Here is a 17160-nt window from a genome sequence, read left to right as displayed (position 1 = left end):
AACCAATTGTCCCAAAAACACAAGACCCTGCCTTCTGCAGTCGACGGCAGCCATACTGCTGTTAATCATTAATGATAAAAATCTGTTGTCTTGTTTGTGCACATCCACTGCTATTGTTTAACACCAACCAAAGTACCAAAGTAAATTAACTTCATAAATAGCCTGAAATAAGCCCTGTTCGATCCGGACCTTAAATGTCCCGTAGCACCAGGATATTTTTATACTAAATACGATTTTCCTTGGGGTGGTTTCCATCCAAATCCCCCTCAATATGAACCCTGCTGCTAACAAACCATTCAGCAGCATCTAATTGACACAAACCCCCAGAGCCTGCAGTGGCCCCTGCCTGACCTGCAGAGGGGGGTCTTTCCTGGCTTGTGCAGAGTGTTGATGGGTGCCGGGAAAAGAGCACCACCCCCACCTCCGATCCTAGTTCCACCTCCTGCTTCCACAGCTGATCTGCAAGCGGGGGGTGGCGCTAAGCTTCGGCTGGCTTCTGTCACTTTCTCTCCAGTCTGCCACGCTCCAAGGTTGGCCAGTTAAGGGCAATTAATGTCACACGTCCCTGGCTAGGAGATCCAGTCGCAAAGGGCACACGCCGGGGGACGCGATCCTGGGTCAGAACATTTTACAATGATTAGTGTTAAAACTCCAGGCTGGGTGAGATGATCTGATCTTAGGTCTGTTCCAGAGGGCAGAAAGCACCTGTGGGAGTGCTCAGGGCTCGGCATGTCCATCTCAATAGCACAAGGTCAGCGTCCCCAGAGAGTTTGATCCCTTCGGGGTAGCGTGTTCCCAGTCAGGTGTGATGCCAGGCCTTATGCGAGACAGCAAAAAAAAAAAAAAAAAAAGTCTGGGTGCCACAGTTACATCCCCACTGCTGTGATGGATTCTACATGCATGGATGACTGCCTGCATTTCAACAGCCTTCATTGTCCTATTTCCACAGATAGATTGTCGAAGGCATAAGAAATGAAATAGAGAAGGAAACGAGTGAAATGAGGAAAAGGGAATGTGTCTACCTTAGCATCATGATAAAACAGAATATGGAGCACTGGAGCCAAGGCTGACACAGAATGTACTGTACATGTCTGAATGACAAGGCACAGTACATTAATTATGTAGTGGTTCTGTATGAGCTGTCAGGAGCATTTCAGAGGGAGATGTGGTCTATTCGGTGCTGCACTTGTACTTCTCTTCACCCAAAGTAGTCATCTGTAAAGATTTTAAACTACGCATTTAAATATTTTGTGCTCATGCAGGACAGCGACCCATGTGAATCGTAAAATTTTAAATAGTGTGTAATTTTTAATTTTATAGATTTTGTTGTGAACTAACAAATGTATTCTATTATTATTATTGAAAAGTCATATATATATATATATATATATATATTAGGTGTCTAAGCCATGTTATAGATAACTTGCTGTTGTCTTTGTCACTTTGTCACAGTGCTCTGTGATGAAACATATGCATATAATACTGTTTTAAACATTCAAGTTTCACTGTAATGGAAAATGGTCTCTTGAAGGCTAATCACAAACTACCTATACCTTATGTGATGTTTGTTTGCATTTTAAGGACTAACAAATATCATAGTACAGTTTAATAGTACAACCCCATCCATCCTTACTGCTGAACAGTGTCACAGAGGGGCTAGAGCCTATCCCAGCATACATTTGGTGAAAGGCAAGGAAACAGTCTGGACATGGGAAGAACATGAAAAAGGTCCTCGGCCAGGATTTGAACTTGGTACTTTTTGCTGTGAGGTGACGGCACAGCTCACTGCACCACCGTGCTGCCAAAGTCCAGACCACACATAACATTATTTGACAAGCTTTCTTGCTTATAGGTTGCTACATTGCTATATTGCAAATAAGTTGTGGGACCAAAGTTCCAGGATTGGTTCCTCTTCGGCTGAACAAAATTACGCTGTGGTTTACAATGATACATTGGTGAAACAAGCCTCGCTACAGTATTGCAGTTTAAATTGGATTATTTTTCCCTTTTTTTTGGTAGGCTTTAAAGCACTTTGTTTTTGTTTGGTGCCCAGCTGCTGGAACAAGAGGCATTGATTCGTTGAGCTCAGGTTACAATACATCCGGAAGGTTCCTATCAGACTAGCAGATGTATTGAAATTATTTTTTAAAGATAAAACACAGGATACATTCAACATTAAAAACAAAACAAAGAAAACATAATAGTAGAATAATAGCAGTATAATGAGAAACTAAAATGAGTTTCAGTCCAGGGCATATTGTAGTATATCTCTTGGCTCATTTATGTAGCATATAGTGTACATGCATTGATACATTGATACAGTACATACACATGCACACACATCAGGCAGGGATGTATATGTAGCTGTGCCTCCTTCATAATTCTCTCGTGGTTTAATATGAGTGTGTGTCAGGTGAAATTTGCTAAGAATTCTGTAAAAAAAGAGTCTCTCACTTTTTTTACAGACCTCAGTAAAGCTTCACTCCCACTTTGCACTTTTATCGTTCTGAGATTGCTTCATCAGCACATTGCTTCATCAGCACAAATTCAAAAATATTTAGTATAAAAGTATTAATCTGGCTAAATACAAATGGTTGCTGACATTAGTGAATATCTTTCCTACAATAATGGGTTTTAGAGCCAGGAAGACTGGTCTTGGGGTTTCACATGTGGGAGATTCTTATTGCTTGTTGTCAGTGAAAGATAACTAATAACTACACATTAGAGTGTCATATTATTGGTCAACCTGAAGTAAAACTGCTGGCCAGGAGATTAGAGAGAGTATATGTATGTGTACAGCAATGTCCCAAACACAACTATTTTCTTCCCTGAAACTATTTAAGGTCTGTTTTGTCCCCCTACTTCTCATAGATTCGAGGCATTAGCTGTGAATTAGGTAGATTGCTCAGTCAAGCTTAAATACAGATTGTTTTTGTTAGAGCATACTAAGATTTCCTCAACAATGAAAGGCTTCGATGAAGCACATCACCTTCAAAGCATGCAGATGACATCCACTGATTGCGTTTGTGTGTGTGTGTGTGTGTGTGTGTGTGTGTGAGAGAGAGAGAGAGAGAGAGAGAGAGAGAGAGAGAATTAGTAGCCTTGCAAGGACTTATACAGTTAGCTCGAAAATTTTTGGGACAAAAACATATTTTTTCTTGATTGTACTCCACAATTTTGTCAAACTATTCATGTGTGATTATACTACATTGTCAGTTTTAATTCAATTCAATGGCATTTTCATACATTGTGGTTTCACCATAGAGAAATTACAGCAATTGTATACATAGCCCCCCATTCCAGGGCACCATAATATTTGGGACAAATTGCTTCACAGGTCTTTCTGGTTAGTCAGGTGTGTTCAATTGCTTCCTTTATGCAGGCATAAGAGAGCTTTCAGTATCTAGTCTTCATTAAAGGATTTTGATTGCCTTTGGGGTCTGTTGCTGGCTTTTATCAACATGAGGGTCAGAGTCGTGCCAATGAAAGTCGAGGAAGCCATTATGTGGTTGAGAAAAAAACAGTCAGAGACATATGCCAAACCATTGGCTTTCTAAAACCAACTGTTTGGAACATCATTAAGTAGAGAGCACGGGTGAGCTCAGTAATTGCATATGACCTAGTGGACCAAGGAAGGTCTCTTCAGTTGATGACTGAAGAATTCTCACCATAATGAAGAAATACTCTCAAACACCTGTCCAAAAGATTAGAAACTCTCTTCAGGTGGCAGGCGTGAATGTGTCACTGACTACTGTCCACAGAAGACTTCACAAGCAGTACTACAGAGGCTACACTGCAAGATACAAACCACTAGGTAACCACAAAAACAGGATGGACAGGTTTCTGCTTGATAAAAAGTATGTACCTTAAAGAGCCTGTGGAGTTCTGGAAAAAGGACTTGTGGACCGATAAGACCAAGAGTGATGGCAAGAGAAAAGTGTGGAGGCCAAAAGAAACTGCCTAAGATCCAAAGCACCCCACGGCTGCCACAGGTACTGGCTCACTTGTCTTCATTGATGATGTAACTGCTGATAGCAGCAGCAGAATAAATTCATCCAAAGTCTTGGGCGGCACTTCATCCTACAGCAAAACAATGATTCTGAGCATACTGCTAAAGCAACAAAGGAGTGTTTAAAAGCCAAAAACTGGAAAATTCTTGACTAGCTAGGTCATTCACTTGATGAATCTAATTGAACATGTGTTTCATATGTTGAAGAGAAAACTTAAAGCAACATGCCACTAAAACAAGCAGGAGCTGAAGATGGGTGTACAGGTCTGGCAAAGCATCACCAGAGAAGGGGTGGTTGGAGGGGAGCTATGTATAAAAAGTGCTGTAATGTCTATATGGTGAAACCAGAGTGTATAAATATACCCATAAAAAGGCTGAGAATGTGCATTTCAATCACGTGAACTGTATGATTACAAATCTAAAATTGGGGAATACAGAGCCAAATCTAGAAAAAAAAGTAATTGTCCCAAACATGGAAGTCACTGTAAATGTATATGCATGTGTATGTGTTCTTGGTTGTATGACTGAGTTTGTCTGCACATGGGTGTGCTCCTGGGTGAGTGTGCATCCATCCATGTGTGTACATGGGTGTGTGTGTGTGTGTGTGTGTGTGAATGCAAGCGTGCATGTATGTGAATGTGTTATTTGTGCAAGTGTGAATAAATCTGCATGTTTGTGTTTCTGTCTTGTGAATCTGTGTGTGTGTGTGTGTGTGTGTGTGTGTGTTATGTGTGTAAGTGTGAAGAAGTATGCATGTTTGTGTTTCTGTCTTGTGAATCTATGATTGTGTGTGTGTGAGTGAGTGTGTGTGTAAGTGTGAAGAAATATGCATGTTTATGTTTCTGTCTTGTGAATCAATGCTTTTGTGCGTGTGTGTGTGTAATCCCATCTAAGCAGAGAATGGGCAGTGGGTCAGGTTACGGTTGGATCTCTCCCCAAGATGCCGGGTGGGCGCGGGGGAAAACATACCTCTCTTCCAGCTCCCTCTGTTTTCTTCCATGCTTAATGAGAGCGTCTGGGATTTCCAAGACCCAGGAAAGGGAGAATAAATCACAAGTCTCCAGAGCTCTACGAGCTTGGCCTGACCCGCACGGCATGCCCTGCCAAGTCGGCCTTCTGCAGTCAAAGCAGCCCCCACAATACGGTGTCCATCTGCGACATCTTTGCCGTTTCCCCTCTGCTGAGCCTGGCTCCTCCTGCATTGCTGCCATGCATCAAAGTCACCCGTCCCGCCTGCGAAATGCCCAGGCTGGATGCTCATTGCTCACGCTGCTGCATAGCATGCTAATTGCCAGATAACTCTACCTGCTGGAACAGGCCTCAGTGGGTGGACTAATGTTCACTCATGACAGCTGTTTTTTTTTTTTTTTTCAGGTCAGTAAGTTTGACTTTGATGGATTTCCGCTTACTAGCTACAGCATGGAGCCTACCTAAAAGCGCAAGTCCCTGTATTTTTTTTTTTTGTATTTATGGTGGTAGTGCAACAAATGGCACCATTTTAAGACATTGACCTTAGCAAAGGATAGGCTAAATTTATGGGGTTGTTTGGAAAACACTGTGGTTAGAATTATGTTTTATGTGAACAGTTTATCAACATCTGATGCATGAGTTGACGTAATGTCTTATTTTGTTTACATTACGTAAATATTTTTAATGTTATAGAACAATAGCACTTTGGGATTCATCATTCCTGGTCTTAGCCCTTAGACAAGAAAGATATGCCTGTAGCTATTTTGCCGTCTTTGCTGAGAAACCTTCTGCGTGGCTCACGGTTTCCGTATTAACGGTAAAAATTGAGTTCTGATCTAATGCGGGAAAAGCTCCAGCCCCTGATAGCAGCACTTTGGATACGCAGAATTCACCTTCATCATCATGACAACAGGGTATATTCATTACCAGCATATCAAGTAGGCTGTGGGATTGTATTGACTCTGCATGAACTAAATTGTTCTCGCTGATGACAGGGTGATTTATAACACAACATCATGAACATGTTTGCCTCTGTGGTAAGTCATTAAACAGACGCTGGTTGTGCCAATTTAAAAGCGGCAGCAATGTTTATTACCACCAATTCCAGAATTCATGCTTTAACTGGAACCCTCGGCATACCAGTAGGAGGTGAAGGTTCACTAAAAGTGACATGATTTACAGTCTGGCTTTTACTGTAATTAAGGAATGCAGTGCCTGTCAGGGAAAAATTGGCTCGCTGTTGACCGGTGATTTGAGTTAGATTGTCGGACTGCGTTAGGAAGCTAAACACCATGACGCGCTTTCACTGGAGCGAGGTCCTGTCAGACACCACCCTTCCGCACATCCTCACCGTGAATCACTTCCTGATAAAGTGACCGGTACTAATGCTACCAAATGGAAGCTGTCTGCTGGCAGCTCATTCACCATCCGTAAGACTTTGTTCGCGAGGTTGTCTGGTTACACTAATTTCCTCTAAAATTAATAACTGTGAGAGGCCCGTCTTACACTATCAAGTCAGTATAAAAAATTAAATGGATGGAAATGATTTCGGGTAAGAGATGCTTTTTAAAGAAAAGGTCAGATAGATGAGAAGATGGGATTAAGGAAGAGGGAGTGAGGGATGGAGTTGGAGTTGGGGGTGGGGGGGTTGGGCGAACACGTCAGTGGGGATTGATTGTCCATCCGGCTGGTCTGGGATGCTTCTATGGTGTTTGTAGAAACGAGACCATCACACTCCATCTTGCAGCCCTTGAGGACTCTGAGCCCCGGGCTGATTTATGGGGCGGGAGTGGGGTGACTTGCCTGCCTGGGCTGACGGCCTATTCCACGCCTGCTCCCAGGCTTGTAGTGCCCCAGAACATGGCTGCTGCTCCTGTCCAGTAGGAGATATGGGGCACATCACGTGCGCTCCTCCCCTCGGGAGCAAAGTGCCTCATTTCTTCAGCAGCCTCCGGGTCTTGTCTGGTTCCATTCAGAGAAGCCTATCAGGTCCCAATGCCACAGTGAAGATATGATTTATCAGGACATCGCTGCACAATGAGGGTGGCTTTAAGGAACCCTCAATAATCACACAGCAGAGCTGATAAAGTGAAAATAGATATTGGGTGCAATGAGAAAACAATCTGAACTTTGGTAGTGAGGAACTTTCTGACGCCTTGCAGTGGTGCACCAGGGCGTCATCTTTACACCAAATTCTTACCAAAAATCAACATTCTTAATTGAAATTACTGTAATGAAAATGCAGCATGGTGATGGTTTACAGCAAATGCCTCTGCCACCAGCTTTAAAGATGTGAAATCACTGCAGTATCGTGAGACACATTGGATGTGCTGCCCCTAGGACAGAAACTGGGGGAAAACCTGGGCTGTTTGATCATTTTATTCCCCCTTGCAGGCTGCCACACAGTCTTTTATCAACTACTTACAGAGTCATGGACATAAAACAACAAACAGGCAACAAAGAAAAATGATGCTCTGGGTAAACTCATTAGATATTGAGTAAATAAACATTTCTGAATTTACCACTCCAATGTTGAATTATCCGCCTCCCTCTTTCTCTCCTATATATCTGCTTATGCTTTTTCCTTTTTCTCTTAGGTTCTCTTTGATTGACCCCCTATTCTTAAAGAATGTCATTTTTATTTAATTGCAGCAGACCATTCGTACGGGATAACATAATCCCTTATTATTATTATTATTATTATTAGAGGGAAGTATTCTTTAATTCAGTCCACTAGAACTCAATACCATATTTGAGAGTTTTATGGGCCTAGGACTCACTGTTTTCACACAATCCTTGTCCATCCTTGTGCAATCTAACGAAAAAGGGGTCAGAATAGGCTCCAACATCTCATGTCTTGAGGCAAAACTTTTATGTGAGTGTATTTCAGGCAATAAAGGAAATAGACCAAGGGCTGAATATAATCAGTTGACAATAGGCTGGTGATATGCTTGATTGATCGCCTGATATCACCAGAATGGAAGCGGCCTGGCTGAGACCAGTGTGAACTCAGCCGGAATGCTTGCACTCACACGATATCAGCTGATCAGTCAAGCATATCGCCAGCATATTGCAAAGTGATTAAATCCAGTCCAAAGAAAACTAGACACACAGGATGTTTTTTTTTTTCTTTTTTCTTTTTTTTCAGTTCAGAGATTAATAAAGGCACACGTGGGCATGTTAGTACATTCCTACTTTTATATGTGCATGCAGATTGGAGAGACCCCTCATTGAACATGATATGATCTTGCTGCAGTGTTTGAAAACAACCTTGAAGTTTCCTTCAGCATAATGAAGTGCTGCACAATCTTGGATCTTGTGCGTGCCACGGTATCGTGGGGTCAGGTGTGGGTCAGGAGCCAGGGAAGATTTTCAAACAAGCAGTGGTCGGGAGACAGGGAAGATTCTTGGAAACAAGTAGGGTCAAAACACAAGCAACTTCCAGTAACAACTCCAGTAACAACTGAAATGTGATTGGAGCAAACCAAATACCATGTTCTACCTCTCTTCCTAATATGGGCATTTTGTTAACAAGTTTCTTGTGTAAATGCGAGAGCTCAAGATATGACCTGGTGCACGACTAATAAAAATGGATGCGGTGGTTCTGTAACAAAAACATAGTGACTTGCTTTGCTCATGTCGAAGAAGATTCTTCCCATGAAGAGGACATCGCTAATGATCAAGAGGAAGATATGCAGCCTGTGAGTTCAACTGCTCTGGATGAAGCTTACTTTCTCCAGTATGAAAGGTGTTTCACTTATACATTGCCGCTTTCCATTAAAGATGGTCTGAAATCAACCGATCACCCCAACAAAGCCATCTCTGAAGCCTTAAACATCGTTTCCCACAACTGTAAATTATATTTTACACAGAATTTCTTGAAGGGTAGAGCCTTCAGCCAACTAAAAATGCTTCCCTCTGTTCTCAATGCTGATCGTGAGAAGTTGGATGAGTTTACCATCACAAAGCTTTCTACCTCGGAAAAATTGTTACAGATGCTGTGGTTATCGTAACACCCTTTGAAATAGCTACTGATTGTGTTCAAGGATTGGTTGTTGTCACTTCCAGCTACATTATTCTATGGGTCAGTGGACTCAATAACCACCTCAGTCATTGGTCCACCTGTTACAATGGAAAGCTTATCAAAGTTCTCAAGGAGGCAACTGTGAAGTGCCTGGCTGTGTGTGAGCAGAAACATCTCCAACACGTTGCCTCAGTCCTTGACCCACGCTTCAAAGTTGCATGGTGCAGTGAAACAGAAAAGCACTCTGAAATCAGAGGTCAAAGATGCTGCTGTAGAATTCATCACAGCAGAGGATGTCCTTCCTACTGACCAAGCTGTGCAGAAATGTCCCACAAACAGGCTGTTTGGTTTCATGGATCTGCCAAGCACATCCCAAGCAGACTTTCCTCCCATGACTACAGAAATGGAACAGTACCTCAGCTCCCCACATCTCCCACCATCCAGCTATTCAGCTATTCTGGAAAGCACACAGTAGTGAATTTCCAGTACTGAGCACACTTACATCTGAATATGTGGATGTTGACTGATGACCTTTTTGAAACGCTGATGTTTTCAAAATTTTATAAACAAAGTGAGCCCCCTCAATGATGAGCAAATGACATATCAGCTGAATAATGGTCACATTTTGTTGTGAAAGTTTACTGCGAATTGAATCCTATTTTAAAAAGGTAAATGAGATCAGTAAACTTTGTTGATTGTTTTTCATATTGCAGCAATTAAAGGCATAGAAACTATTTAAAAATGCATTAAGTAATTTTAAATCCTTTAGATACAAATTCTGTGTTTTATATATTTGTAACATGATCTTTCTGTAGTCATTTCAAAAATATTTGCAAATTCATTCTAATATTCAAAAGCAGTTTTTTTTTTTCCAATTGACCGTTTTCTATTTACCTTTATATACTACTTTGACTAAAAGTAATTGAAATATTTGAAATAGTATTTTGACACAGGTCTGTTATATCCAGAGTCGTCTATTATGAATATTATTAATGAAATATCCAATGCAAGGCAAGGCTGTGGTTTTTTCTGCTTTATCAGGAATTCCAGATTTTTCATGCCAGAGTGGTTGCGAATATGGCATTTAAAAAATATATATATCAGATCTCTCTGGCAGAGTCTCTGCAACAGCTTCCATGTTCCCGACAAGGACAAATTAGCAACGAGATAGAACAAATTGCATTTACAGAGATATTGATATGGGATAAGTATTATCTAAGGACCTCTGAGTTTGACTAAAAACCAGTAGGTGGGCCTAATGCTGACTGGAATTTTTTACTCTCCCGATCTGTAAAGTTTATGGGCAAGGATGATTCTTATGGGATTAAAATTACAAGAGTAATAGATAATAAATACAATTGCAGGGCCCCCCTGGTGTACAACTAGTCTTCTGCGAATAGAGCATACATCTCTGGGGATTTTTAAGACGGGAAATATACTACCATATTGACAGAACAGCCTAGTGCTACTTGGTTTTCAGAATATATAACATACATATTGTATAACCTTATAACCCACCAACCAACCCACTTGTTTTGCAAAGAGCCTAGTGTCAAGTTCTAAATTTTTCCATCTAAACCTACATATTCTGGTAGGCTCTTATCCCTGCAGGATAGCAGGAACATTTGAACCAGTTTTATCATTGTACTTTTTTGTTTTTCTTTTTTGTGAAGAAGCACATCTGTTTTTCAGGGATAACAAGGCCAAACATAATGTCTGCCAAAAGGGACCAGTAGTCTAGCAGAGGCTCAGTGGACTTTGGGATCGGTCTGGTGAAATAAACAATCCACCCTGTCCTGTTCAGGGACTCCTCTTCTTTATTCGCTGTGTTATTAACACAAAACCATTAAACACTCACCACAGAGGAATTGTGGAAGATGGCACACATCTGAAAGCATGGCTTTGTGGGTGTCAATGACAGTGACAGGTAATTCTCAGAATGGTAACTATGACTTGGCACCTTACTTTGATAAAATGATTAAAGCTGGTTACAGCCGATATACTTTAGTTTTGGTGACTTCCGTTTTCTACGGAGATAGAGGGGAGCAGAACAGGGGGACCTTACTGCTGGCCAATTTGCAATGATGTTATTCCTGGCAACTATAATCATTGAGAGTGGTGGATCATCAGGGGAAGTCCCTGCATCCAGAGCAGTGATATATAATGTGCAAACCCAGGGCATGTCTGACTGTACATATTAATAGTGTTCCCCAAAGAAGTGAAATTCCCTGAAACCCCTTGGATTTCATGTATATTGAATGTTGACAGGCTTGGATCCTCATTTACAGTGTTTTATGTTGTTTAATTTGAATTTAAAACAGAAGGAAAACATATCATCCGAGTCTTGTTTTTGAAGAACGTGGAACTGTAATTAGTAATGGTAATTACATGGAATGGGAATAAAATCCTGGATAAACAATGTTTGATGGAAAGTGTAATGTTTTGTACTGAAATTCATGATTGACTCGACTAACATGTTTATTTCATTTATGGCTTTCAGTTTTCAGGTAATACATACAATCTGTCATAAACAGAGACAATGTTGTGTGAAACTAATGACAATTTTGATGTCAGTTACAGCTCAGTTGTTGCCCCAGGAGAACTGTGACAGATTTCCACTCAACCTTCAGAAGCGCACATCCTCACATATTCCTCTCGGTGTAAATAAAGATTTAAGATTTTTGGAATTGAGTATTATATCTTCTCAGACAAGCCCAGATTTAATTTTCGATAGGGTTTTATTTAGCAGGCTCATATTGAACGACTGGATGCTGATAAATCCATCTTATGTGACATCCTGTGCGTCTTAATTAGACTGAAGAATTCTTCAAGGGCTTCTATGTGACTCTAGGTGTGCTACCTTCTGTGCGGATTACATATGTTGCCATGGTGATATAATTGACATGTACTGAAGAAAGGTCTTTGTGATACTTATTTGATGTAGGGGTCTGGCAATTTGTGACATTTACTGCAGTATTTTCAGTGGCTTTTATTTTATTTATAATTCTACATTAATTCTGTTTCCACTTTCTTGAGTCACTCTGTCAGATACATCTTTTGTGAATGTTTCCTTGTGTGTCTGTGGTGTGTGTGTGTGGCACTGATCTGTCTTGCAGAGAGCAAAGTAAGCTGACAGTTCATCCTAACTGCCACCACCCATATAAAAATATGAGAAATTCACAGCACATCATATCACAAAAGAAAAAATTAATCATATCTCTTGGCCTAAGAACCACTACTGTAGTGTATCCTGGATACAGAGCATCATGCCCTGGTCATATGTCTGTCATCACCTCCTGCAATGATATATGATGGATTGGCGAGACTGGCTCACATGCCTGCAGTCTCATCAGTCATACTCATCATACTGATTGAATCGGTTTGAGCTGGGTGTTGCTGGCAGCCACACCCCTGAAATGGACGCCTTCAATCTCTAATCAATATCAATCCAACGACATGACAAATCATGCCCCTCAGAATTCGGAGAGTGTAAGAAGAGGATAAAAAAAGGAAAGGGAAAAAATTATTAATTTTAATTGGGTGATATAACAAGGCCAGAATACCAGAAGCACATTGGGGTCACTGGGGTCAGTACTGCTTTTCCCATAAGCCATTTTTGCCATCATTAGCATATTGTGTCGAGCGGCCCACCACAAAACATGGGGTGCAGAATTTTCCTCCACATACCACAGCTGTGTGCGTTTTCAAGGGACAGAAGCGAAAAGTAGCAGCTTTCTTATAGTTCTCCTCACAGTCCTTGCCTACATGTAAACAATGCTTGTATAGCACAATGTCTACTATCTTAATTTGGTCCTTTGTTAATTCACCTCATTTGAAACAATGCCTGTTTGGGGACAGCTGTGCTTGCTTTGAATGCTGCGCATTATAATTAATGTCTAAAACCACGTATGACCACTCTGTGATCGTCTCTGACTTGGTTAGGAGTGCACTGTCGACACAGCTGTGTAGAAATGCATCTCTTTTGTCCTTGTTTAGAGGTTGTTTGTCCAGATGGCCAGAAATAAAATATTTATGGAATCAAAAGTCTCTTTGAAAAAAGTTGTTTTGGAAATGGTGTCGAAGGAGAAGTACAAAATGTAGGTCTTGAAAGTAATGGTGAAGGGGAGGAAATATGACAGCCCTATGCTTGGCACTGAAGTGTTTTTGCTGTTACAGTGATGCTGAAATCAGTTTTAAACTGTCTACCATGACACAAACTGGAAAAAAGGACAGTTGTATGTAGTAATGGATTGAGACAAATTTTGTTTTCATAACAATGTTAAACATCATTATGCATTTATAACTGCCATACAGCAGTGAGCCAGGCAGCAATCCCCATATTTTTCTTGTGTCTTTCATTCTGAAATATCCAGATTCGCTATTTAAGCCATCTTTCTATCTCCGTAAAAAAAAAAAAAAAAGTCCAGGTCACTTAAAAATACAAACGTTTGAGCTAGAAATTGGCTTTTAGTATTTCACAACACTACCTTTAATTGCTATACTTGGTTATTTTTGTTTTATTTATTTATTTTACTGTTCACAAGTAACAAGGCATGATTAGGCGTCAGAATGTTCCGTGTCGCGACGGACACTTTAAACTTGATAAATAGAAAGAAAATTGGTTTACCAGAATGAAGAGGGCCTGTTCACACTGTTCACACTTTCAACTTCCAACACATTTTTCAAATTCCAAGAAAGCAGTGTTGGACACGAGATAGAGCATTTGTTCAGTTGAAATAAGTAACAGCTGCCGTTTGTTTTATTTGTGAGCAGGACTGTTAAGGTTTCTCAGTATTTTCTTCCCCTTGGTTTTGAACAAACCCCATTTGTGTCCCCGTTTCCCCTGCAGACTCCGGTGAGACCTTCCACTGCCAGGAGGAGTGCCGCATCCTCGGTCACTCCGACCGGTGCTGGATGCCTCGGGTGCCTGTCCGGGTCAAGTCCCCGGAACACGGCCGCAACGTCATCGCCCTGCCCATCGAGCCCCCCACCGTGGACGTCCCGCACTACGAGGACTGCGGCGGCAAAAGGACTTTTGCCACCTTCGGCAAGGACGGGCCCGAGGAGGCGGAGCGGAATGAGGGCAAGTGCAGGAGGACAGCCGAGCCCCAGGCGTGCAGCCCCAAGGCCAACGGGACGGTCCGGGAAGCGGGCAACGGGCGGGAGGCGGTGAGCCCCGTCAAGTCTCCCGTGCACTTAAAGAGCCCCCTCTCCAAGCCCACCTCCGCCTACGGCACCCTGAAGCGGCGAGACGCCGAGAGGATGGCCAAGCATGCCCTGATGCGGCAACCCGAGGGGAAGGACAGCGAGCCGGCCAATCGGGAGGTCAGCCAGAGCCTGCACGACTGCCCGGGAAAGGAGTCGCCTGCCACCCGCCGCCTGAAGGACATTGTGCTGTAAGCCAGGCCCGGGGGTCAGGGAGTGCTAGCGGGGCAACAGCCGGAGGGGGGAGGGGCGTGTGTATAAAACAACAGACTTACTCCGATTTCGAATATGTGATGTGCAACTGCATGAGAGAGCACATCGGGAGCACAGCACATATAAGGAAGGATTTTTATCAGTGAACGAAATGTGTTTTGCTGGACATCTGTGGAAGAGGGGAAAAAAAAAACAGTTTCTCATCCACCGAACTAAGTGACGGGACAGCAGGGCCACTGGTTACTATGTAACATGCCAATCAGACAATCTGCAGTAGGAAACAAAAACGGATATAAGTAGAGTCATGCCTGTTTTTATTTTTCTATCTTTTTTTTCATATGGGCTTTTTTTGTGGTTACATTCAGCAGCCGGATTATTCTACAGTTTTTTGAATGCACTATCCCTCCTGTGACCCTCCACTACGTAGTGGGCAACTGAATCTGTACAGACATTTCTCCGGATCTTGTGGGCCAATTTCCTGTGTATGCCTCCACGAAAAGAAGGGAAAACAAATTGTTCTGCTGCCATTTTGTTCTCCTTTTTCCTATTCTCCTTTTGTCTGAATCTCCCTCCATGTACTTGAATATATTATAGCATTCCATAAGTGTGAGGTCGAAAATGACAGGATATTTTTCTTTGTTTAACTACTGGTGAAACCGATGGAACATTAAGCATCAATTGATGTCTTCTCAAAACAGCAAGTGGCAAAGTGGTCTTTCTAACTAAACTGAAATTATAAGACTGAATCCTGCTTTCAAATCTCCTGTGCCCATTCCTGATTGTAGGCAGTGCGGCAGAGTTTCCTATACTGTCATTATATGGTGTTGTACTTTCTTTTGGAAATCTGAGTATGGGGGCTAGGATATAGAAGGGACAGTCACTCACAGACATGTCTTGCTGTGTGGAGCTCGTTTAAGTTTTCATGATTATGATTTATAATAACCTGTTGTTATGTGACAATCCCTTTAATGTTTCTTTTCAAGAGAAAAATAAAGCATAGATATTTGTGTTCTACTGAAGGTGAAGTAGCATTTGTTACACAAACACGTAAAAGAATAAAAATACATATGCCAAAATCTATTTTATACATAATTTAAAATGTATTATGAGAAAATGTGATGCTGTCTGGTTAATTTGTCAGTAAGTTATACTTGAAATTAACAGGCTATTTGATTTGTTATTTTTGTATCTTGATTTACCTTTTGCAGACTGAACTTGGACATTTTGTTTAATATGTTACCCCTGGCAACTGTTGACTTGCAGTCTATCTTGTTGTAAAAGAGTTTTTTATTGGTCAGTTCTTGTGCCATCGATTTTCTGTGAGCTGTGTGGGCAAATAGAAAAAAAAAAAAAAAAATCAGCACCAACAGTAGTGTCAGTTAAAAGAGCTTAGAGTGAGATCAGAAGAAACCAAAAAATGCAAACAAACAAAAACAAGAAAATAAAAAAAAAATAAAAAAAATAAAAATACAAAAACAACAGTTGACATCATGATAACAGAGGTGATTGTTTAGTCTTAATATTTAAGTGGAAAAAATGGTTCAAACCAGCTTTGTAAGCTGGGGAGATGGTTCCATAGAACTCTGAAAGTCTGTTTTTGGCAGGATTTATTCTTGGTTGAGCAATGTGGCATGGATATACAAAATGATTGTTAGCCAAGATCAACAGCTTACCTGGAATGCAAAATAATTCAAATTAATTTTAGTTGAAAAAAGTTGAATCCATCCTATGGAAGTTGATGATGCCAAAGCAGATGTTACAGATTCTTGTTTTGGAAAGGTCTGGCTTAAATCCTAAATACATCCTATGAAATTATACAACAAAACCGCACCTGATTGTTTGATATGGTTGCTTTTGCAGTGTACCATATCTATGAAAAGGACAGTTCATAGGATGGAACTTAACTTGAATGTTTGCAGGTCTCACAGACAACTTCTGGTAACATTACAATCTGAACAATCACTGAATGTATGCAGCAGCTTATTATTAAACTAAATGTTCTCCACTTTTGTCTTCTTTTACTTCTTGTGTCTGTCAATGCCGGCTGTCTTCATCACATAGTGACCTGTATCATATTAACCTTTGGTATGCAAAAGGAAAAAGCTAAATGTGTGAGAGACTAGAGTCTGGTAGAAAAGCAAGTACTGTGAAATGTTGTAATAACATTTTAAACCGCCAAAAAAGAATAAATAAATAAATTGAAGTTAGTTCATGGAAGGGAGGCCATTGTTAATATCGATGCAGAAGACTGAAATTTTTCTGTGATAAATTTATCAGGCATCTTCTCCATTACATTTTTTTTTTTCATGGACATTTTTTATCCATGATAAATATTCTATGACATCACTTTTTGATCACCAAGTAAATACATTCTCTGAATTAAATGGAAACTCCATGAAACAGAAAACAGGATTACATATATTATGGGCTGTCAAAGAGGCCTCTCTAGCCAAATAACTTCATTAATTTGAAATGTCAAAAGATGTTTTCACGCTGTGTGGCGTACACACTGTTCAAGTGTAATGAAGTATCATTGATGTCTTTGTCTATCACATTTAACCTGTTACTATTGGCCTTACAAATGCAAAAGTGAATAATTCATGATCTAACCCCACTTTGTTTTCTTTGAATGTTACTGACCTTGCACATGAATAAATAGCAGGTGAATGAATAAGCACATTTGCAGAACATTGAAAAAGAAGTGCCTTCAAATTTCACAGTTCAGCCAGACTCTGGGCAA

The 17160-nt window shown here is 40.9% G+C and overlaps 1 protein-coding gene across 4 annotated transcripts in view; it reads left to right on the top strand.

The window, feature by feature from the left end:
* Positions 1 to 16425, top strand: part of LOC135263015 (protocadherin-19-like) — a 63429-nt gene extending 47004 nt beyond the window's left edge. For all 4 annotated transcript variants that reach the window (XM_064350545.1, XM_064350543.1, XM_064350544.1 and 1 more), the window contains exon 5: positions 13852 to 16425. In XM_064350545.1, coding sequence (XP_064206615.1) covers positions 13852 to 14402 — 551 coding nt within the window. In that variant the 3' untranslated portion in view covers positions 14403 to 16425. The remainder of the gene's footprint in view (positions 1 to 13851) is intronic.
* Positions 16426 to 17160: the final 735 nt, after the last annotated feature.

Source organism: Anguilla rostrata, chromosome 9 (genome assembly GCF_018555375.3).
Source record: "Anguilla rostrata isolate EN2019 chromosome 9, ASM1855537v3, whole genome shotgun sequence".
NCBI lineage: Eukaryota > Metazoa > Chordata > Actinopteri > Anguilliformes > Anguillidae > Anguilla > Anguilla rostrata.
This window is presented reverse-complemented; position numbering and strand designations above follow the sequence as displayed.